This window comes from Dermacentor albipictus, chromosome 5 (assembly GCF_038994185.2).
Source record: "Dermacentor albipictus isolate Rhodes 1998 colony chromosome 5, USDA_Dalb.pri_finalv2, whole genome shotgun sequence".
NCBI lineage: Eukaryota > Metazoa > Arthropoda > Arachnida > Ixodida > Ixodidae > Dermacentor > Dermacentor albipictus.
The window spans coordinates 72,241,696-72,267,074 of record NC_091825.1 but is presented as its reverse complement, the minus strand read 5'-3'; the positions used below and the strand labels follow the sequence as shown (position 1 = coordinate 72,267,074).

The following is a 25,379-nucleotide window of genomic DNA, read 5'->3' as shown; positions in this document are numbered from 1 at the left end:
CTGCAATGAATACAGTTAGACGTCTAATTTATAACGTTACTTTTATGAAAACGACTGAGGCAGGGATCCCTCAGGGAAAGACAGGTTAACCTGCAACAAATAAAGGCAATTATAGAAAAACCAGCAATTTCCAGTTGAACATGTCATACTAACATTCAGATCCATTGTTCTGTCCGAAATTCTAGAGGCAGGTTAAACAAATGTACGCGACAAGCGATGTATTATAAATGCTCGCTGTTGCTCCAAATCTCCAGGCCATGGAAATGATTCACAAAGTTCGAGAGGCCGACAAACATGCGTGAAATGTAATGACCGCGATCACCACTCGATGAAATGCCACGCCATGCTCCATTGCTCAAACAGCGATGGAGATGACGCACATTACTGCCGAACTTGTCCATAATTACAGTGAAAGCAAGGGAAAACATCTCTTCCAGGAATGCGCGAAATCCTTTCTTGTTTCAAAGCACAAACTATTCTAATGCAGTCCGTAGGCGAGCTGACTCCGGAACTTGGCCGGTTCATAAAAACAGTGACTATGTCTGTGCCTCCAGCCCCCATGGCAACAGCAGCCAGTGCTGTTTCGCTGTCCCTTAATGAGGACTCATCAACCTATGGGATAGTAGCTTTCAGGGGACCGGCTCTTGAGGCGTGCGTTTCACAACGAACGCTGCGCTCTTGAAAGCGGTGTTTCGAGCAGCCCGCAAGAGACGATGAACACACTCGCCATCCATGGGGCGAAGCTAGCGCCAAAGGAGCGGTGGGAATCTTACGACTGCTTGAAACAAGACAAAGCCTGCATTTCGGTGCCGACAAAGAGCTGGGTAAGCTAACTCTTTTTTTCATGAGCACATACCACAAACCTCCTTTTCAATTTGCATACGAAAATATTGCACTGGAATGCCAAGGGTCTTCTCGATTCTCTTCATGACGCTAAAAAGCTCCTTCGTAAATTTAGTCCCAGAGTGCTGGGTGCTCAGGAAACGTATCTCAAATCAGCACACACAAAACGTCCTGAGGCAATGTGCCATTTTTTCCACATAGACCGCGACGACGGTAGCGGCTGGTCGGTTGGTGAGGCTGCAAAAGTCGACGAGGGTGCTGCTTGCTCGCAATTACTCCGAACACCCCTTAATTAGAGCATGTGACCTTAGATAAACTTTTTACTATCAGCTCTATATTTGTTCTCCTTGTTACCAGCTTGAGGACACCGACCTTTAGAGCTTCATCGATGAATTTCCTGAATGCAATACCGTTGTAGGAGATGTCTATACAGCCGTCACTCTCAGGGGAGAGCCTCCCTGCGATGCGAGAGGTTACCTATTTGAAAACGTCATCTGGCGCATGGTTATAAGAGCTGAAATTCGGGCGAGTTTTTGAGAATGCATACTTGACCAGACTCGTAAAAACGGGGAAAAACAGGAAGATCTGACAGGAGGAGCTCTCACATCATCCCAAGGTTTTTTCTCAAAAAGCTACGTGTTTTTATCTCTCGACACGGATCAGAAGCAAAATGCATCACCGAGAAAGCGCCCTGGACACTCCCAAAAACTTGGAGATAGCTGTAAATTCAATAAAGACAAGCCTATGAGCATAAAAACAAAGAACAAGCCACAAGCTATGAGAGCGTACGACTTAAAAGCAAGCTCTGAAACAGGCCCTTATCATGTGGCCACTGATAGTGTTGGATTAGCAGCGAAAAACACTTTCCAAGATATGCTGTTTTATTTGTGTGAAGGTTAATCGAGGGCTGGCTGACACCCATGGAATCGTTTTGTTTAGTATAGAAAGCTTCTACAATCCCCAATAAGTGTCCTATCTAGGTGCCGAAAAAGGTGTGATGTGTTGCGTAAAACGTGTTTACAACCGCACTGTTGGCAACGTATCGCAACATGCGATTGTGGTGACCCTTTGAGAAGGCTGTCGTGCTCTCTGAACGTAATCTTTAGGCAGCGGCCTGTGAGTCCGGTGTATTTTTGTCCACGTCAGAAAAAGAATGTGCTGTGCAACGCGGCCTGCACAAGAAACCAAGGCTCTGCCGTGTCTCGAGGTACAACGGGTTTATTGGGCCTTCCCCTCTCTGTGCATGCGTTTTTAAACTGCTAACAATGAGCGTGGCGCTATTTGTCCCGCTCTCACTCTCTCTCCCTCTCTCTTTATATATATATATGTGTATATATATATATATATATATATATATATATATATATATATATATATATATATATATATTTATATATATATATATATATATACATATATTAATATATATATATATATATATATATATATATATATATATATATACCTGCGTATGTGTGTGTAAGCGCGCTGATTTAACTACGCACTGTAAAGATACAACATGTGCTTTCTTTTTTAGTTACTGCTGAAAATGGGGCGTATATACAGGCCTCATCCCTTTTGTTAATCCCGTGCATATCGGTAATTAGGTGAGCGTTCCATGCCCTGGCGAAAAAACAAAGGAAGGCTTCCACACGCTTTATCGTATATTTACACTGAATGGCACGTCTGGAATGAAGAGCAGAGACAGCAGGATGATGGCTAGAAAGACAGTAATGCAGCAGACGTCTGCATACGGGCTATCCCTTAAAGCTCCGTGTGAAAACTTCGCTGAGCGCGACAAATACGGGCAAAAGGTCTTTTGGCAAAAAAAAAAAAATAGACTGCAGTTGCGCACCTAATACTACATTTTGCTAGCAGAGACTGCACAGATGTTAGGGTTAAGTTGGTGGACTGTTTACAGGCTCTTTAGGCTTTTAAGGCGCCAAATGCTGCGGTTTTCCATAACGGACAAAGGCGTTCCAAATTCGCGCTTTTTCAGGTTAGAGGTTAAAGTTAAAGAAGGGGGATAAAAATACCAATAACTTTAAAGAAAGAACCTATTGCCTAAGAAGAGAAGTACGTTGGGCGTACTAAATAAAGTTTACCAGTACTGCAAAATATCGATTGTTGAAGAATGTATAATATGAGTACTGCCATTAACATTACTCATTCTGATATCAACAAACGACGAGTTGAGTCTAGAAAACGTCAAACAGTTCCTTGCTCGTTGAAAAATCAAGAAGAATGAAAACTTTCTCACGCGAAATACTGGTATTCGTTACCTCCAGCATGCCATTAAAGCTTGCTTGTCTCTCTTGTATGCATTACTTCAACGGTGCGCTTGCAATGAATTACGAAAAGGCACATCAGTAACATAAAGTGATAGGTAGCGATTTAATTAATGTAAGAGACTATGGTTTGACTACATACAGCAAGGTAAAACAGAAAAAAAGAGGGTTTATTTATAGAGGACCATTAGCATAAGCCCCGTAGCAGGGTTTAAATAATGCACCAAGCAAGCTACGCAGTTGTACATGCTTGAGTACACGGGAGGCAATCACAGTTTTACACCGGGCACACTTGATAAGACGTCCGAGGAAAGGGCCATACACAGGGTGTCCCAGCTAACTTTAGCCACAGTTTAAAGATATGTTTATGTCTCGTAGCTGGCAGAACCAAGGTAATGTGGTTTGCCGTTGCTTCGAGATACTCAAATTGTTTTTTTTTTCATTCCGCCTATTTAGATATTGAGTCAAATAATTAATCAACTTCTCAAATCTCATTGTACGATCAAAAGGTTTCAAAAAGCGTCAGGAGAAAAGTGCCAAGAAAAAAAAGTGGAGAGCAACATGACAAACTCCCGATACAGCTTTCTGTTGCTCAATCGTATTGTGCGATTTTTTGTTCACGACTCTAATTGTATTAACTGCAAATGCATACCATTAGAGTTCTCAACTAGTGTAAAATATATAGGCATCATGTTTGATTCAGATATCACATGGAACACTAATTTTACAGGTATGAGCATCAAGCTTCTGGCAATATCTTTTCATCTGTATAACTCTAGATACCTGTTCCCGTTTTCTGTCCGGAAAGTCTTTGTTGAGGCACTTGTGTACAGATTTCTTAGATGCAGAATTGCCATATTTTATTGCTGTTGATTTACATAACGCGCAAAATAATATTCTATCCTGAAATCTGTTCTTCGAAATGTTTCCTACAATGAGACCATTCCACCTAATAATAATATATTTTCATTTTCGCAGTTGTCCTCATTTGAGCCATTATTTTTTTCAAACTGTGGTGATAAAACATTTTTGGAACATTGATTTTCTTTTTCCTTTGGTTCCTGTCAGACCACTGAGACACCCTAGTACGTTCACTACCCCATGGTGTCATACCCCTTTTGGTCGCTATACGAGAAAATATTCTGTTCCTAATGGTTTTATTTCTTTACCCATTGAACTCAGCTCGATCTCATCAAAACGGGCTCTCAAACTGTACCTCAAAACCAAATATCCTTCTGTTTAGTTGTAATTAGAACCCGTGCCATTGTTTCGATTACTCTTGTTTGGTCTAGATTGGTGTGTATAATTGTTGGTTTCACTTTATCTTTTTTGTAGCTTGCTTTTGGTCGTACCTCGCGTTTTTTTTGTACTTTGCTTAATCTTGTAGCCTCCTCTTGCGTTGTAGTTTCCATTTGTTTTGTAGCTTGCTTCTGTTTATAGCTTGCTAACTTAGATTTCTTTTAGCACTTGTCGCTGACTGTCAGGTATACAGCCCGACAAGCCTTCATGGCTTGGGCTTACCGGTTTCTTAATTTCTAATTTTTTTCATGAAATAAAGGATAATATTAATATTACGTGCTACACAAAAGTGCTTTCAGAGCGTGAAATAAGCCCTCGAATACACGCAAAGCGCCTCGAGCAGCCAGTCGCGCGGCAATTTCGCGCGCGTTGGCAGGCTTCTCATATTGTAGACTCTGGCTAAAGTTAGCAGGGAAACCCCGTATAAGATGGACGCCATAGTTGCACGGAAATAAAGGTATTTGAACGTTCTATTGCCTTAATTAGGCACATGTTTGGGTCGCATGCACATCAAGGAAGCTTCATACTTTTGGGGAGTATTTATCTATCACGTTATTTGTTTTAATTGACTAAGCAAAATGTTGAATAGTCTGCAATGAGCTACGTTGTTGCTACGGCCCAATTCAGGAAGTAAAGGGGCTATTGAGATACAACTACGCTCATTTTTTCAAGCACTCTGGCGCTATCCCTCTTGAACGGCGCCTGGTAAATATATTGGACAGGTAATAATTATTTCCATTTTATGGCGTCAAAAACGTATACTCATTACTCGACGCGTCACTGAGTGGACGAGTGTCTCTATTTTGCGTCTTTTCCTATTTGACGAAACAAAATTTGTTTACAATTCGACTGACAAGCCTTATTTCTTTTTCTGCAGAGAACGCAGCTTAGTAGCAATTTAAACTCCAGCTTGGCAACAACTTCGGTATGTTAGCATAGTCAACACAAAAATAAAAAGAAAGAAAACAAAAACCATGTTAAAGCAAAAAGCAGCTTAATGCCAAAAAGAAGCTACCGTGAAGACAAACACATAGTTTGTTTGCCGAAAACATTACGGCCTCATAGAGAACTAGAGAGACTAAAGGGCGACCAATGCATTGCTATTAAGCTCTCACCCTCAGCATTTTGAAAGGCATCTTATTACTGCTCGTTGCTTGTGACATACCGCTACAATTCCTTTCTTGCTATCGTAACCTTACTTATTGCGCTAATCCATCAGAGGCAATAGCTTTCGTTGTTAACGATAGCACCAAGTTTCTGGTTCGGTTAGTACTGATGATTTCAGGAAGAGTGCTTTGAGCAATATACGCATGTGGAAGAGCTTGTAGACACTTGTATTACCTGTAGCGTAGTCACATTGAATGCAAGACGCAAGCGCATTCTCGCTTGCTTTGGAATACCTTCGGGGTTACATTACCTTGGAAACACCCTTTGTTCCTCGTTTGGTTTATTCTCATCAGGATGATTTTATTGTACCTGCATCACAAAGGGCCTCCACGAAGCAGAGCATCTATCCGGAGAGGTTGCCGTTCTAGTTTAACAGTGGGACCATGCTTTGGGACAAATCACACGCCTTCCATATGTCCCACAGCCACGATTATCCATGGAACAGGGCGTCAAACTTCGATAGTTGTATGACTTTGCCGTACACCATTTATACTCAGGGAGTCTAACGTGCAAATGTGTATAGGCAATACCGGCATGCACCCCTACACACCCTAAAAAATGGTATCGCTCGAAGGATAAACGGCTCACTTAGTTGTTTTAGTCGGCCTCGTGGACTTTTATAACCCACTTCTGTCTATGCTCGCTTCCTCCTTATCTTACTTTGTGCACACCTTACAACACGCACAACAACATTGAATAGTGTTGATTTAAGTAGACCGAAAGAAAAGCACAGTTGTAACATACAACTAGTATACTGCTTACAATACCGAACGCAATACGCAGCTTATGGTGCAATAATAGGTTCAAATGAATATGTTTGCAATATTGATGTTATGTTGCTGAGGTTTTCGAGATCTACATTGTTCTTCTTGAGCAGTGACGCTTACTCACCACCGTGGATTATTTTGGATACAGCCGACGGCGTGCTCTATTGAAAATACATAATTCGCAGCAATAGAGCATACACAGATCGCCTTGAAGCGACTAGTGTGAAGTGCCATAAGCAAGGATATTTTTACTAAGTGTATGTTATTTCTTTTGTATTGCTTTTTTTCTACAGCTCTCTATCAACCATCGCGTTCCTCTGCCTCTCTCTGACTACTATAACACTACTCTCTGGCACAGTGGCTTCATGGAGGATAAGTGAAGGTGTTTGTGCCTATTATTATTGACCTTAAGGCCCAGTCATTTTTTTAGACACTGGCAATACGCCAGCGTCTATTACACGGATACTAAAGCGTTTGGAGAAGTCTTTAAGGGGGACCAGAAAAGATACGCTGTGCCCGGAGCGTATTCGAATGGTGGTTCCAAGGTGTAACAATCTCTGTTTTTACCTCTCACACATTCTAGCGTGTTAGTGTAGTAGCCTAAAATAAATTTCTGTAAAGCCGAACGAATATAGTATTAGGATGCAGAAAGGTTGTTTTAATAAAGACCAATGGTTAAGTGCCCATAAAAAAACCGAGAAATAAATGCCCTGTCTTTCCACCTTCCACCGACAGGCGCCAGTTCCTAAAATAAATTACAAACTTCTATTTCTCGAAAGGTAAGCGCTGGCTAGCATCTGCGAATGTTTAGTCCAATCGGTGGAAAGCATATTGCTCTTAATGCTGCGCTTCTACCGACCTTGACGAAAAATATAATGACGCACTTGGCGATGTTTATTTGCCCTTTGCAAGCTCTCTGGCTGATGCTTAAACCAGCACCGAAGTGAAACAAGTTAAACAAATTCAGCTGTAAAACGCGAAATGCAAACTGAAACGGAGAAGGAATAACAAATCCATGCATCTTCTACACAACCGCGAAACGCCACCTCCGCCAACGAAGGCAAGGACTATGGAAGGAAGTTCTTTAGCACATTTAGGAATGGTTGTTGCAACTGCTATGAGAAAAAAAAAGGCCAGCGAATATACCTAATAATGTCTCACCAGCTACCGCGTCACAGCTTCGTGGTTGCGATGAAAATGCCATAATTAATGAACCTTTAAGTTGTTTTCTTTAGTAATGTGATTATTTCTCTCTAGTAATATTTATAAGTTTTCATTCTTCAATTGTGTTATTTATACTGGGAATTCGCACACCGTATTCCGAGTAATATGTACCTGCTTTCGAGGTCTTTTCATGTGCTCTGCTTCCTCACCATCTAAGTTCTTGTTTCTATTCCTTAATGCCACTTGTTAGGCTGCCCGTGAAACGGGCTATGGGTGGAGAGAGGAATTGCTGAAAGCATCGAACTAGCTTCGCATGTTACTGCATTTCAGTGGAAAAGGTAAAAAAAAAACGCACCAAAACTGCGATACTGAAATTGCGCGTACCGTACTGTAGAATGTTCAACGTTTGAATTATAGTGTCGGCTGCTTGGATGCGTTGCCTTCGCTTCTTTATCTCGCCTAACATGAAAAGAAAGGCACGTGCTTTAAACATTGCCGCACTTTGCATGCTGCCTCGACTTCCAGCAGTCTGCGAGGGCACCTCCCTAACGCTTAAGTATTCGTCTTGACTTTAGATATGCAGCACATAATGTACATTGAAAAAAAGTGAGATATGGGGATACTCGCAGCAATACATATATCCCCGCCCCGCCCATACACATGTTTTTCTCCTTGTTTATCCTGTCGCACGTATATGACGGCGCAGTGTACTAAGAAGTCAAAGCTACTACACCTACATAACCCGTGCACATTATTCACGTCTTTTGTGCCACCTCCTATGCACCACGGGATACGCTTTCAGCACCTGCCCTTAGCTCTCATATGCAGGAAAGACTTCTGAGTAACCACTCACAGCGAGAAGGATCTAACCATGATGATGAATAGCATTGATCATTTCGAAGGAATTCCGCTGCTCCAAATAACGCCTGTTTAGACCTTGCGTAAGCTGAAGTACGGGAATGACCGAACTCTCATTGGTCTGCATACAAAAATTGGTCTGCCTACTTTTGTCCACCTACAAAAATACGACGATGGAATTTGTGTGCTCTTAGGGAAGACAAGTAGTGCTTCTGTGTAAAGGGATAAGATCGGCTTGGGTTGACAATGTATGCCTTTTACTGCTACTGAAACAATTCCTGCTCAATGTACTGGTTGACGAAAGTATGTTTGTTAGACTACTTAAAAGGTTTTGGCTGTTTTCTTCTTTCCATAATGCCATGTTCTTGTAGACGGCGTTAAACCCTGTCTTGTATGTCTGCCTCGTCCATATGCTGCACTCGTAAAACGCCCGTCCGCGCTAGCACTCAAGCGTTGCTTTGCCTTACCTCCCTCCAGTTTCACCCACAGAGTCGCCAGTAGTCAGGCTTGCAAGGAGGCACTGCCTTTGTTCTGCTGTGCACTGTTGGCCTGACTACAGCGAATGAATGCAAATGACGGGCTAGCCTAACCAGATTTTCTGGCGTGTCGTGTGCGAGCGTAAACCTAATTACCGAGAGGAAGCTAAGTGGCATTGCACCCTGTATAGTTTGGGTTGTGGCTTAGAAGCTGGCGAAGATGTCACTACTTTGCTGCTCTTCGACTCAACTGTGCCCACATTCACCGTATTTAATGCGTTCGTCTCTCCTGTTTTTGCCAACACAATTCGAGCACTCGCGGAAAAGTGTGCGTTCTCAAAGGATAGCAGTTGTGCCTCTTGTGATGATTGTTTCGCCCCTTTAACTTACGAGGATCGTTTTTAGCTACCAACCAATCATTTCTGGCACCCTTGCTGTTGGTCGCTTTCGTGGCACCATAAGCGCACCTGCTTGGCGCAAAGCTGTTTGCACCCGTAAGTGTGAACACGCCTTTAGTGTGTGCTTTCCTCTAATTGACGGAAGCATGTTCTGGAGTGTGGTGGACGCCGGTGCCGAGAACACGTAACTAAGGAACCAGCTAAGAACAACTAACGCTTCAAAACTGAACCATACTAATCACTGGGTAAATAGGGGTTCTTCACGAAACGTGTCCCAAACTTCTTAAATATAGGAAATGTTTGTAAATTAATGATTTTCTCACGATTAATTTTGGCATTAAGTCATACTTTTCAATATAACTCGATTTCTGATTCGACGCTTTTCGCCATTAGTCCTACGCTATTATTCAAGAGTTTTCGGGCTGCACCCACTTCACCTGCCTGTCACGCAACGGCACAATACCGCAAAAACTCACCACGTCAAACTGACGTGTACGCGCTAAAGGCACATTAGTATGCCGAACAAACCTGAATTTTCTTCTGAATAGCCCAAACTGCCCCGTTCCGAAAGGAATAAAAGACGGCTGCCGCCGATCGCTCAGGCACTGGCTACTCGCACGGGTCGGAAGGCATGGGTTTATTTGCGTGTAATAAAACTTTTCTCGTGGCTGTGTAATGTTTTCGAGCACTTTTGGCACGTTTACGACTTCATTCTGCCAACTCTTCTTTGCTGAGAGTGCGTTGTAGCATCATCCTTAAGCTTCCGTTGCATGCCGCCGCGATTGTCGCGGCAGACTCCGGCACCGCCCTTTTCATACCCATAGAATCGCTCTCCACTTGAGCGTGCTCCCCGCCTCTTGTGAGCCAATTATATAAGACAAGCCGCTCAGTCTAGGCAATGTTATTCGTTTTTCAAGCAAACAAAATTGACCTCCTATGAGCGAGGAAAGCGTTTGATCGGTCGGTTGAGACAAACATGCGGGTGACCGCCCAATGCTTGTGTCGACGGTTACGCAAATTTGACGTCAGGAGATTGGAATAGAAACATATTGGAATAGTTTTACGTTATAGGGCCTCTGGAAAAGTAATAGCCATCCGACCAGAATTGTTACATTAACCCGAGCTCCGTTGCCATAAACCGTAAAACTATTTCATTCTGTCTCCATTCCAATCTTCTCATGTCAACATTAGGTGAACGCTGATTCAAGCACTGAGCGGTGACCCGCAGAGTAGTTTGCACAGCCCGTTCAAGCGTTCAACTCGTTTGTAGGAGGTCACTCTAATTTGCTTTCGAAGGAAATAGCAATAAGTACTTGCAGAGTTTTTTTTTTAATAATTGACGGACAACAGGCGATGTGCGCGCAGACGTTGAGACGGTTTAGGCAACGCCAAGTTAGTGCACTCAAAGTGGCTAACCAGGTGACGAAAGTGGCGCCATCGTTTTAGATTGGTTCCCCTTCCCCTTGCTTAGCTTTCGGTTGCTTGTCCAAAACCACGGCTACGTGCAGCGAGGGTCGCCAGCGAAGAATAGTTGGTAGAGCGATGCCGTATAGGCGTGGAAAAGGTTTGACGAGTTGAACTTTCAAGCGAAAGTTATTTTCATTAGATAAACCTATACTTGCTGGCTAACAAAATAAATCAATGTTGTTCTGAATAATAATAATAATAAAAATTAATATCAAGTCCGCGCACGTTTTTTGACAAGGTCTGCTTTGCCAGCTTTTATGCGTCGTGTGACAGACGGGCCGATTAGGCGCTGTCATGACAGACGGGCCGATTAGGTTGCCCTTTTCAGCTAATGCTGAAAGAGGCAACCTAATCATGCCTAATCCACACGCCCACGGCATATCAGATGGGAAGCTATCGCAGTTCCTCGAAGCCGCGTGACAGACAAGTGAAGTGCGCCTGGCGCAAGAATGTTTCACCAATCCTGGAAGGCTAATGACATAAATTAAATAAAGACTTTGGAATAGCTTTACGTTATAGCGCCCGTATAGCGGAGAAAAGTGTTCATTGTGACAGACACATGCTCATAACCGGAACTAAAGAGATTTAAGTTCCGCCGTGTAACCTCGCAGGCCAGAGCTTGCAGGTCACAACCCGTTACGGATGCCCCTACTGACAAGTAGCAGATGAAAATAAAGCACCAAAGCCATAAAAAATTATAGAGTGATAACAGTTTGCAACTTAAACACTATTTAATGTAGCATGGAGCATGGAGTTTACTGGTATCCAGGCGTAATAACAAATGGAATATGAGAAATGGCGTCATAAGGTATAATGACCGGCTTTTAACTATGCATACAAATATTTGGGATTGTAACATGAAAAGATACTTGACTCCTAGCTGTAACGAGAAATTCTTCTTGTAGGGCAACATGGAAATGCCAAAGGAACTGCCATTGATTCAACCTCCTCGCAGGTCCTCTATTATGAAACGAAAACGTGGCACTGCGGGTACGTAAGGTTACAAAAAGGTGCCTATGCAATATTTGCAGAAGTGTTCATCATGTTGCATTGTGACATGAAAAGACATTACCGGAAAGTAGAACACAAAATTTCTGAACTCAGAAGAAGATGCCATATATTTATTGGGTCTGGTCACACGCATCATTTCACACAGTCTTGCCTTTAGCCGCGCTAAACCAGAGCGCTCCCACCACTCTAGATATACGCGGTAGTAAATGGTTTTGAACGGTAACCATACTTTCCAAGCGAAGCTTATAATGGCTCACAAGTTTCGGAGGCGATGCAGTCAAGTAAGACAACCCAGTTGCTCCCAGAGCAGAGCAGCTGCGGGAAAGCGCACGAAACTATGGCATTTTGATAGGTTGCGCGCTGACGCCACGCGCGCAACCAATCAGAGTCGTTCCCCTTCCAGCCTGGAAGGAAATGGCAAGAAAGTGTTTCGCGCACGCTGCGCCGGCTTCGTTTCCGTTTAGTACAGTCTGGGAAAATGGATGGGACGGCCACGCCTTGCGCGGTTCCCAGAGAAACGGGCAGCGTTCGACGAGCGGCGGCGAGAACTCGCCTGCGAAAGGGCTCGCCGTGTGCTTGCCGATCCAGCCGTTACAGCTGCCCGAGCCCAGGGAAGGGAGACAGCAAGGATGTGAAGATCCCGAGCTAAGGGTGCGGGAGGCCGAAGCAATCAGGCACCCTTACTTGCGGGTTGCTGAACCATGTTGAGGAGCAGGTGCACTCAGGACAAGCTTCGCTTACGCCATTTACCTGTAGGGGAAGGGTTGGTAATATTTCAGTTGCAGGAGAGAACGATTATGGGAAAAATTACGCAAACAGGAAGCTTTTCGAAGAATGCTCTGAAATTCATTGTCCTAAATAATGCTTCCTGTGTGGTGGGAAGACATTCTGAGGAAAAATTCCGGAGCACGCACGAGAGATTTAAAGCAAAGTATGCTAGGGTGACCCTACCGCACCTTGCACTTCGTTGCTGCTGTTGTTATGCCGAATAGCTCATATGTAGGACTGCACTCACACAAAGAATCGGCCTATATGTAGCATTGCTGACCAGCTCGTGAAACTTGCTTCTCGGGGCAAAGCTCCCTCGGCGGAGAGCAGGAGACCATAATCACATTTAAACATCCACCTCGAATACGCGTCATATTGTCTACTCTGCGTTTCATCATGCCATCACTGTGAGTAGCCAGCCACGCTCTACCACATGACCTACTACTGTAAGCGTAATTGCAACCTAGAAATATTTCCCAGTTCCTTCTACGAGAGAGGGCTTACCACGTCCATCTCTGAGGACCATCTCTGGTTGGTTGACTGGACGATGACGGCAGCCAGAACCACCGCGGTCCTGGACTAAGGGCACCACCCACCATGCAAAACTTCTTCGTTACAATAAAATTTTGTTCCCGCTTTCTCTCTTTGTTCATCTACACTATTCTATACATGTGCGCTGGTTGGTGCCTCTGTCCTCTACAAACTTTTGCAATGAAGCAGCAAATCGTACCCAAATATCTTTAGTGTAAGAAATATGCATCTCCAAGAGCATACTTCAGTTATTACTACGAAACATTATCGGCTTTCTTTCCAGTAGTTTCGAGCATGTGCTCGGCCAGCCTCTAGCCCGGTAAGGTGGACCAGCCGGTTAGGTGGTGCAGCAACAAACTGGAATGATCTTGTCGGGTCAAGTACCTTCTTTACACCCTACAGTTGGCGCTGTCCTAGAGCAGTAGCAGTATGTTCCAGAAAGGGCACGTCTCTTTTTTGTGTCTCTCGGGTGTTTTTGTTGGGGAAGTAAGCTAGACTTTCTCTGTGATTTCGTTTCATGATGTCATTTAGCAGGTGAAAAGATATGGTTGTATCAAACGAAGACCTCAGGACAGCACCTCACAGTATGTATTCTCGTCCACGCTCCCAGTGAAATTCAGATTTATGCAAGTTCTTAGTGTACAACACATAATATTATTTAGGACACTTTGGTGGCACGTCTTTGGGCAATCTGTGCACACATATGCAAGAGAGAGACCAAAATTAGAAAGCAGACTTGTCCTTCACTAGGCGGCTCACCGAGGCCTCCGCTTGGAGGAAGTGTGTAAGAGTATCTGTCCACGATAGGCTGAAGGATAGCAGATCTTATATGCTATGACTATCAACACACTCCGAACTGGGCAGCCCGAACCCACGGTGGGCCTCGGTTACAGCCTCCTCGCGACGCTGCCTGTTGGGCGTCCTGGGAGTCCTGCGTCGCCCACTTTATTATAATCCGAGTTGCTATCCTCGGGCCTCCGATTGCCTGCTCTACGTCTTGTTTTCGCAAGCTAAACGGCCCCGTAGGAAGGCACGACACAATACTGTAGTTTCATAGCTGAAGAAGGAAGCTCGAAATAAAGAACGCAGTGTAAAGAACCCGTCTTGTGCCATGCCCGCTGTGAGGTATAGGAAACGTAAAAGAGGATCTATAGTATGGCCCAATAAAGCGTGGGCTGATCCCTGAGACAGGGCAGCCCGCGGCCGCGTGCATTCTGTAGGTTGCGTGGTTGGGTTTTTCGCATCGTGTTTAATCGTCGGGCACACGTGATCACTAAGCTCACTAAGGCGCTGCTAATAACAGTGGCGGAGCAAAGGATTTCCCTGCTACAAGCATTTTGACAAATAGACTTGACTTCTTCGGAGCAGCAACGCGTTGTAGAATATGAACTTGACATTCAAATAAACGCCTGACGAAAACATATATTCACATAGAACAAAGATAAGTTCGTTGAGTCTGCTTAATATTTTATTGAAAAATACCGTTGACGGCTTCCAACTTGTAGAATACTGCATATGGTCTATCAGTCTGCGGCTTGATGGGTGCCGTTTTCTAAGACTTGTAACAGAGAAAGCTTCTCCCTAATTTTCATCGAATGTTTCTAGGCATTTATGTGAGCGTCAGTATCTGCAAGCTGGTGCCCCTGGCAGCAGCCTTGTGGCTGCTATCAAGGTCAGCCGAGTGAAACGAACCGCGTCTTTGGATAGCCTGATTTTTGCATTTTTGCGTTTTGCCTGGTAAGTATACATGTTCGAAAAAGTCGTGATCGAATGAGGCTCTTATAGATATTTATTAAGCACTTTCTGTCACTACCCCAAGTAGTCTGGGATAGAAGTTTGAATATGTTCATTGTTTTCAGACATTTTTCTTTAAGATATTTAATGTGGGGGACGAAGGTGAGTCCGTAGTCAAGTATGACACCTAGAAATTTGTGTTCTTTGTTTACAGGTATCTGTTATCCACGCAGTTCTATGCAAGGATCTGGGATAAGTCCCCTCTTTCTTGTAAAAAGTACACAAGAGCTTTTGTTAGGATTGATCCTAAATCCATTCCTGTCTGCCCACGTTGACACTTTGTTCAGGCCATGTTGTACCTGTCTCTCGCAAACTGCGAGGTTACAAGATTTGAAAGCTATTTGAATGTCGTCTACGTAGACAGAGTAAAATATGGCGGGTGGTAGTGAAGCACGAAGCGTGTTCATCTTCACGATAAGGAGCGTGCAGCTGAGCACGCCTCCTTGGGGTACACCCGTTTCTTGCGTAAAAGGACGTGAGAGTGCATTGCCGACTTTTACCCGGAAGGTATGATTTGACAGATAGCTTTCTATAATATTAAACATATTACCGTGGATCCCCATTTCTGATAGGTCTCTTAAGATTCCGTAACGCCACGTTGTGTCGTACGCCTTTTCCATATCGAGAATTATCGATAGGAAGAACTGTTTATGTATAAATGCGTCTTGGATATTCTCTTCAACGCGTACGAGATGATCGGTTGTGGAGCGCCCTTCTCGGAAGCCGCACTGATAAGGATCAAGTATTTTGCTCTGTTCAAGGAAATGAATGAGTCGCCGATTTATCATTTTTTCGCACACCTTACAGATGCAACTTGTGAGGGCTAACGGGCGGTAACTTGCCACCGAGGAAGGGTCTTTGCCTTGTTTCAAAACAGGGACTACAATGGCTTCCTTCCACGTGGTTGGAAGGTACCCTGCATCCCAGATGGTGTTGAAAAGTGTGAGTAGTGTAAATTGCGTGTCATTGTGTAAGTTTTTGAGCATTTCATACATGATTCTATCAGAACCTGGTGCGGAACTCTTGCATGCGCTCAAGGCAGCTTTCAGCTCGGCAGCACTAAAAGGGCAATTGTACGGTTCATTCTGTCGGCATTTATTGACGAGTGGCTTGCATTCTTCTATTTGTTTATATTTTAGGAAGGATTGCGAATAATGATTTGAGCTAGATACACTCTGAAAGTGCTCCCCAAGTGAGTCTGCCTGATATTGTAGGGTATCGCCTTCTGTGTTTACCAAAGGGAGTGCATGTGCTTGTCGCCCTCTTATCCTATTGGCCCTGTTCCAGGCTTTCGCCTCATCTCTGAACGAGTTAATACTCGAAAGAAACTTCTGCCAACTTTCTCGTCTGGCCTGTCGGCGGGTTCGCCTGCCTTCGCATTTTACTTTTTTAAAGTTGACTAGATTCTCTGCAGTGGGAGAAGCGCGTAGCAATCCCCACGCCCTGTTCTGTTTTTTACGAGCAATCCTACAATCGTCGTTCCACCATGGGGCACGCCGTTTGCAGGCCAATCCTTTTACTTCTGATATGCATTTAAATGCAACATCTATTATGAATGCCGCAAAAAATTGGACTGCAGCGTCAATTCCTAACGAAGACTGGTCAGCCCATGAGATACTAGTTAGAGATCGAAATTTCTCCCAATCAGCTGTCTCAATCTTCCACCTAGGAGAGTATGGTGGATATTCGTTTTCTTTATATGATCGTAGCAGTATAGGGAAGTGGTCGCTACCGTAAGGGTTGTCGATAACTTCCCATTCAAGTTCAGGCAGTACAGACGGGGAGACTATACTTAAATCTATTGAAGAAAAGGATCGGTTTGCGAGAGAGTAATATGTGGGTTCTTTCTTATTGAGAAGGCATGCTCCAGAAGAAAAAAGGAACTGTTCAACAAGGCGACCTCGCGCATCTATACGAGAGTCGCCCCACAGGGAGCTGTGCGCATTGAAATCGCCAAGAACAGCATAGGGTTCTGGCAATTGATCGATCAAGGAGTGAAATTCATGCTTGTTCAGTTGGTAATGCGGGGGTATGTAAAGGGAACAAATGGTGATGAGTTTGTTTAGTAGGACAACTCGAACCGCCACTGCTTCAAGGGGCGTTTGTAGCTGTAAAGGTTGACACGCAATACTTCTATGAGTAAGAATCGCAACACCACCCGATGATGCGATGGCATCATCGCGATCTTTGCGAAAAGTAACATACGTACGGAGAAAGTTTGTGTTTATATTTTAAGTGTGTTTCCTGTAAACACAGCACTTTTGGATTATGTTTGTGGATGAGTTCTTGCAAATCATCAAGGTTTCTAAGGAGACCTCTGATGTTCCATTGAATGATTTGTGTATCCATGTTTAAAGTAAATTGGTGCTGTGTTTACGGAAATGGAGGGGATGTCTTATATTAAAGAGCCCTTTCGAGGCCCTGTAATAGGTGTTTTGTTCTTTCTGAAGCGCTCGAGCGATTCTCGACGCTCCTTAGGCGTTTGGGGCGCCTTGGAATTCTTAGCAACCTCTGCTACCCCACAGGTCTGACCACCGCCGTGGTCAGTTGCTTCGCAGCTGCTGGGGACTGAGGGCCTGGGTTTGACTGTTGTATTCATATAGAAGGGTGTGGCCAAGTACTGCACCAGGGTGGCCAATCCTGTTCTGGTAAGGGAATGCGTTACAGGTTCTGGTCACCGTGATCAGGCTGCACTCCAGGTCTGTTTATTCAATGTTATCAAGAGAGAGAGAGAGAGAGAGAAGAAACTTTATAATGAATGGTCGGCAATTTGGTTGTGGTGGCCTCAGGTGGCGGCTCCAAGTACGCAGATTTTTTTTTTATCCGATGGAAAATTGCGCGGCACCGGGATTCAAACCACGGTCATCTTGCATGCGAGGCGGATGCTCTACCTCTACGCTGCCATTCCAATCTCGTAATATACAAATCACGTCAGTACGTCAGTACACGTCACTGTACAAATTGCAACAAATGGGAGAATACATTCCACCTATGTATAATACTGCGATAAACATCAGGCAGGGTGAATGGTTTGAATTGCAGGCATATCGATTGCGACAGATAAACCATGATTCCGCAAATTCCTCTCCTGGTCGTGAAGGAACTGGCGCTCACTTGCCAATGGGAAGCATACACACTTTCCGCCTTCTCGCAAAGGCACCTAAACCCGATGCGACGTTGTAATGACGGTGAACAAGAGCCCCATGGAAATAAAGCAAATATTTATTTATTGCGCATACTTGCACTCAGCAAAGCAGGTAACACTAGGACAATGATAGTGCCGATCACACTCGTCGATTGTCAAAATGTGAAGTGCGGATCAAATGCGTTGGCAAGATATACATGACTCATTTAACCTTCTTACGTAATCGCTGATACTTGCGTAAGTTTTATAGTGTAAAAGTGTGACGAATGCTAGCGGCAACACTGAACCTGTCGCAGCGCTCTGCGGAGGGCCACGTCCGGTGCCTCGTGAAGTCTCGTGGCGCAGGCCCAACCAATGAGAGAGTGCCCGTTGATTCGTCTGCACAATTCCTCTCAAATTTTGCGCGCCTGCATGCAGCGTTGATAACTCCAAACCGCGAGTGCATGCTGTAGAGATAACAACGTGCACGGCGAAGGGGAGTAACCATATCACGTGACTCACCACGCTTTTCGCAAATCGCTTTGATTGCGCCTGCGCCGAAACACTTTGTGAGGACGACGGTGGTGGAGCTACGCGGAGCAATGGCACACGCTCCTGTGTTCCCGCATACAGTGGTCGCGCCTGTAGGGCACTATTCTCGTGGTCTGTACAAACTTATTGCAGAAGTCTTGGCAACCACGTAAACAGAATGAACCAGCGATGACATTTGAGAAACGCCCGATACAGAAAGGCTCGTGTTGCGCTCGGCCTTAGCGTCGAATCTTTGTTAGCCGGTGAAAAACCGTCACGGAGAGAGATACATGAATATGCAGAGGCGGGATTTCTCAAACGCTGATTTGCGCACCGTCCTGTGAGGCCGATGTAATTTTTTCAAGTTGACAATGAAGTGCGGTAAATTACGACTGTGAAGGATGTCGCAAACCTTTTTTTTGCGATTTTCTTTTTCATTTAGGCTTTTTTTTTTGCTTTCTCGTGTGTGTATGTGTTCTTATGCTCTTTACAGCCATCACTTTCGGACGGCCTCAAGAAAACACTGAGTCGAGTAATCGTTATGGTTGTTGCTTCAGCTCCCAATTAATGGGACAGCTTTTGAAAATGGCAGATTCATAAAACAGAAAAAGGCGCCATTGTGAAAAGACGCACCGAAATAAGTCAGTCCCACGCTCAGCAGCCGTACTTTTCCAATTTATACTGTGGTGTGGTCGAAACAGTGCTGGGCTGACAGGCAGGTCCTTAAATTAGGGCTTGAAAAAAGATAGCAATAGGGTTAATGTTGTTCCTTCCATTGATTTTGACACGTTGCACTGCCAAAATCGTGGCTGCTCTCCTAGGTTTTACGATACGCTATAGCATCACTGAGTGGACCAGGTTAGTCACAGAAGTAGCCCCTATCTACTTTCTGGCTAACCAGTGCATCAACGAACCTTGCATATCCGTTTCGGGTGACTTGAATACTCATGCATACATGAATAAGTGTTTGTCAAATGGTTGAACCCTGACGTCTGAAGATTGTGCCCAGTTTTCTGTGTACAATTTTGCAACGATTATCTTTCTTTCTTGTCCTTCTTTTTCTCATTTTGTTTTTTCCCCTTTCCTTGTTTTCCGCATGTTTGCCTAAAATATTTACTGACACGTGATTTTCTCATCACCCACTGAAGCTATATGCCCAGCTTGTCCCGATATGAAATTTTGTTGTTGAAAGTAAGCGCAGTTTGTCTGTGACTGCTTCTTGTATTCATGTTTTGTTTTTGCGTTACACACTACATCCAAATTCAATATGACTAAAAGCAAGCGAAGCCACCCCCCTGGCTGTCCATTAGGAAACCCACCACACGAGGTTAAGCTGCTGCATGCTTGATTCTTATTTTGTTCACTTTGTATGAAGACAGAACGCTAAACATTACCATCCGAAAGTTGTAATTTATTTCTGAGCGGTATTTACGCTTAAAGAAACCATAAAACCTAAATAAACTGAAACAACAGCATCTTTTCACAACCATGCCCACGTGGTACGCAGTGCGAGGTACAGGATGTGGGCTGCCCATGCCAGTGGTGATGCATTTATCAGATCACCTGAGGCTACGGTGCTTGCAAGCTGCATAACAAAGAGCAATTTGATGGAGTTATTTACGAAGTAATTTTACTTCCTTAGAGTACAAACTATTCTACACATAATCTGTTATATTGAATAAAATGTTCACCGCTAGATGCCGCCGATGCCTTTTACTTTCGCAAGCCTAGATTCTATTGAAAGCAGTACAAGCGAGAACGAGCGTTGGCATTTCACATTTCTTGTGATGACGGATTGGTCGCTCTCAAACTAAGTCATAACCTCCTACTTCAATATAATCAGCTGCATTTCTTAGCTGCTGCACATATGGGGAGAGTAGTTTCGAGGAGACCTACAGAATTGATTCCACCGATTCTACTAAGTTGATACTACCCCACTGTGCTTCCTTTTTTTTATCCATATGTTTCCGCTCGCAATTCTGGAGCTTCTTTCTCCATATATATACTATATTTGTCGTAGCTACTGCCGAAATGCAGGAAAATGGGAAAAGTATTTCCTTACGAAGGCACTTATTCGTGGCGTACTTAGCATGCAGTTTCACGATCTAGACTGGATGCTCAACCATACCAGCACATCTGCACCAAAGAACCCAGCGATAACCCTTTATGGTAATGAGATTGTCTCTGGCAGCAGAATGATAGTGTTTTCACGATGAGGCAGTAACCTGCTTCAGCCGTTCAGGGTCACATTGCCTTAGTCTGCTGACTTCATTACCATTTGGGCTATCGGATGAAGCGAAGTGTGATTTAGGTAGTTACATAGAGAAAATACAGTATCACAAATAATAGATAGGAGAGAGTACTTGAACCTCTTGCTATTTTATCCCAATGTTTTTGCATTCTTTGATATAAACTAAAGTAAATGTTTTCATTTTCAGGCAAGCTAGATTCCGTTCAGCTTAGCGTTATCAAGGGCGCCGATTACGCTTTCGTTCGTTTTATAGTGTCGTTGTCGAACGCAGTAAATGCACTGTTTAAAACATTTTGTTATCACTACCATATTTAGTTGAAAAGAATGATAACATTATCAGCATCGCTGGCGGCGTTGCAAAGCTGGGAACTCAAGTTTTGGCTAAATGAAAATTTCAGGTGTTGCCAGAAGGCGAAATGTAGCGTTATGCTAAAACCAGTACATCTAAATGCGAAAATAGCGAATCAAATATACACGCCATCTTGCAGGTGTGTCGGTGGTAAAAAAATAAAAATTGCGTTCGGGCTCCAATCAAAGGCACTAAACATATGGCGCCATGGTCTTTTCTTATATTCCTGAAAACAATGAAAACGATTGCAGGCTGCTTCCAAAATATCTTTGGTCTGGTATTAGGTATGTGATGTACAACTTTCCTTGCAATTTAATGTAGCTGTCTCCAAGTCGCTCAGCGAGGCCCCTGTAGCACCCCAGTCCTACCAAAATTTCGTAAGACGACGACAGTCTGTCAGCAAAGCTTTAGATCTATATTAAAGAAACGTGATGGTCTGCCAAGCACACACATGGCCGCCGCTCCCCTCACATTGTTTTGGTATGAAACCCTTTGAAGTGCACACTGGCTTCAGATTTGTGGGCTATTTTTAGGGGAGCAGATTCTGCTTTTGTTCACTGTGCTTTGTGCAACTGTCAATGGCAGCAACCATATTGTTGAAATCCCAAGAAAATATACTCTTGTCTATACTATGGTCTATAATCTATATCTATATCTCTATATATATCTCTATCTCTATCTATACTATTGTCTGTACTCTTGTCTCTACTCTAGATCACTTGTCTGTGACACGTGTGGGCAATGGTATAAGAAGCAGTGTTTCATTCAAATCAACATTGGTGAAAGTCGGCGCTTGGGGTGTCGTCCTCTCGTCTCATGTCTCTTCTACGTTTTGCGCTGTTAACAGCCGGATGAAAAACCAAAAAGCTCAAGCTGCTATTCTATACTCTTGCGTTGTACCAATTTCACAGCCGCACCTACACAATTCCCGTGAGTGTATCGTATCAACAAGGCTATATTGCATTGCTGAGAGGGAACCAAAAAATATTATAATAAATTTATCAAAAAACGCAAGTTTGAACTTGTAGCAAGTTGCATTTTGTGTCATATTTCTTTTACAACGACTGGATTACCTTTGGGAAATTGCTCTAAATATCGCTCTCAATTTTTAGTAGAGCCTTGTCAAAGTTAAACGGCGTATTATTTCTGCCTGAATTCATGATATAAAAGTGATAACACAGTGTAAGGTGCATTGGTGTTGCACAAGCCGAATTAGGGCTCACTAGAAAATAATTATGCAGCAACTGTAGCCTCTCCCATTGCAGTTATGTTGGCAGGAACGGGTAGAACGTGACTGAGCAGACAGAGTGAAGTTTGAATCAAAAGGAGTTCAGCGAAGTTGCAACATGTTCACAATGCTTTACTATTGCTTGACCGTACATTATGGTTCTAGGGACGGGGTGTAGATGCTTGACAAAAAGAAGAACCTTAAGGTTTTCATACTTACGAAAAGATCCCAGAAATAAATAAAAACGAGCGCTCAGAGAAATATATCGCATTTTTTTCACATAACATAATAAATGCGCGAAACGTGCATTGCAGAACACCACAATATTCTCTGCACGAGTGTCGCAGCTCAAGCGTGGTTATAATCCTAGATTTTGCATAGGCAGCAGACAGAAAAGCACGAGAAAAGAATAGACGTTGACAAACGTCTCTTAGTGGCTCCATACTTTATCAAAATCTGTGCATCACCAACCTATTTTCGCAACTGTGTTTCGCGAATTGCGCAAGGCACCGTGAGATAATACCACGTAGCAAGCTTTGCCGACTATACAGACTTTTGTAAGGCACGAAGACGTTTTGTAATCTAAACGAAGGAACCGAACATGTTCTTATGCTCCTTCTCACTTCTTTCACGGTGCTACCTGGGCATCAGCGAAAACAACAGAGCAAAAAAAGAAAACACGCTTGTTATTGGCCTGCTTATGAGCTTAATCATAGCAACGCAAAGCTCCCTGTTTCATCAGCATAGATAACTATGCTGCAAGAAGCATAGTCCGGAGGCGCTTCGAAGAAGTTAATTTCCAAGATAACTGCGAGGGTGGAATGGAGCCTACACAAATGCAAAAAACGGCAATGCAGATCAATGATTATTCTTACGCAGGTGCTAGAAAAGAAATGCACGAGCTGTTCCGAAGATTATCTGCCCACGCTCCTCCAAGAAGCAGTACATTTTATTTTTTTCCTGTTTACTTATATTTATTCTCCCGTCAATGCTACCTTTCGAAATCACGCTTGAGATGATTCTCATGCAGTTGCCCAGCCAAACTGCTCCTTGCTATTCCAGGCATCCAAATCCTATCAGAATGTCTCCTTCGGCTCATTCAACTTACTGGTATTCAAGAAGTTCAGTTCTTTTTTTCTAGTTCTTTTTCACATCATTGATTATATTTCTTTCACCACGAAATCCTCTTGTTGCCTGTCGTGAAGTTATTAGCCTTGCGCTTAAATAGAAAGACTCGCTTTTTGTCCACTATTTTGAGTAGGTAACTTCAATACCGCACACGCAAGCGGATAAAGCACAGAAGCAAGACGATAAGTACGAATGTGAAACCAGAAAGTGAGCGAAATGATTCGCTCATTCACTATTCTAATCGCATTTACGCTTACCATGTAATTTTTTTACAAATATATATCTAAAATTTGAAAACCGACCAATGACTGTGACCAAGGAAAGTCATTTCACAATTTCACAAATTTATTTGTGTGCCCTAAAGGCCAAAAACGGGCATTGCAGAGAAGGGTGGGAGACATTTAACGTGAAATGGCATTGACGAATATGGTGCAGTACGTTTGTTAACGGGAAAACGGTTCACTTCAGCGTAAAGCAGCATATCAGAAACGTCAGTCACCATGACATGACCATGCGTAAAAATACCATGTTTGCCCGAAGGGGAAGCTTTGAAAACAATGGAATATTTAGCGTTGCGCTGATGGCGCATCAGAACGCTGGCATGATGAGGAATACGGCAGCGGAATTTTAGGTGTGACATCTCTATTCTGACCGAGGAGAGACCGAAGCAAAACCATGTGCGTTTGTGAGCATCCAAAAAAAGCTTACGTAAATTAGGCGTCACATTTGCTGTTGGTTCCACCCAGACCCGTGTATGCACCAAGGTGCGGTATGCAAGAAGCTGCTCAGTAAGGGCAATAGCATGCATGTCCACAACGTTCATCCCTGCAGCGGAAGCCAGGGCCACCCTGGTTCTTGCAGGAGCTGACTGAGCGTAGCGTGACGTAGTGTCCACTTGGTTTCACGGATATTGAAATTGACCGTTATTATCAGGACAGCACGACGACGTCAACGGCAACGGTACAAATGCGCCCTGAGCATCACAATCATTGCTATCGTGAAGTCAAACTACCTCAAAAAAAAACATCCAACATACCGTGAAACAGCAGGAATATATCTAAACAAAACCTTGAAAAAAAGAAAATCAGAAGCACGTTGACAGCCAATTATTTTATTAGAAAACAAAATATCGCATGAGATACGATTTAGGACTGTAAGATTTACTAGCGCAGAATGGGACAGATTGCTGTGTTTTAATGGTAGAGGATAAAACATACGAGTAAATCATTGATAAAACCAGAGGAGATTGCTAAAAATCCTTTCTTCAATGCAATGTTTGGCCACGCTTTATGGCTATGACCGGTACGGACACGCATGCGTAGTGCAGGGGTATAAAGGTTTGAGCAAGGGACTGATGTAAGAACTATAAGATGTGAAAGAAATGGAACACGCGAGTTTTCTGCACTTGACCAGAAGCAGCACGTTGACCGTTTCCATTGGATAGGACAGAATTATTGCTGAAGCATAATATAGAAATGAATCTCGCTTCTGTCTTAGTTAACAATGCATGCTAAAAAGCCCACGTGATCAAAATAATTCGCAAGAGCTCTACCTCTGTGAACACAATGAGAATACTAAACATTTCTGAGTTCTCAAATGGGAAGACAATTCACAAATTGCCAAAACTCCATAAACCCGGAATCCCCTTACGACCAATCGTAGACTTTTCCTGTTCCCCACTGCGATCACTACCCACTTACTTGCATCAGATCATATCACCACTCATCGGAAGGATAGCATCCCACGTATGCGACTCCGAGAATTTCATCAAACTCGCGTCACAAGTATGTATCGAAGATGATGAATGTCTGGTCTCTTTTGATGTAATCTCCTGTTCACCAGAGTACCCATTAAGTTGGCTGTTTCCGCAACTAGGGATGCCCTGCAACGCGACGATGTCCTCAGCGAGAGAACCCCTTAGAGTGTAGACGATATCT

At 43.6% G+C, this 25,379-nt stretch overlaps 1 protein-coding gene across 2 annotated transcripts in view; it reads right to left on the bottom strand.

Moving 5' to 3' along the window:
• LOC135899730 (uncharacterized) overlaps positions 1–25,379 on the bottom strand; it is a 189,003-nt gene that overhangs the window by 38,925 nt on the left and 124,699 nt on the right. The window contains exon 3 of one of the 2 annotated variants that reach the window (XM_065429055.2): positions 11,834–12,488. The exons of the other annotated variant lie outside the window; for it this stretch is intronic. Coding sequence (XP_065285127.1) covers positions 12,485–12,488 — 4 coding nt within the window. The 3' untranslated portion in view covers positions 11,834–12,484. Of the gene's footprint in view, positions 1–11,833; positions 12,489–25,379 lie in introns of those variants that run through there. 2 annotated transcript variants of the gene reach the window in all.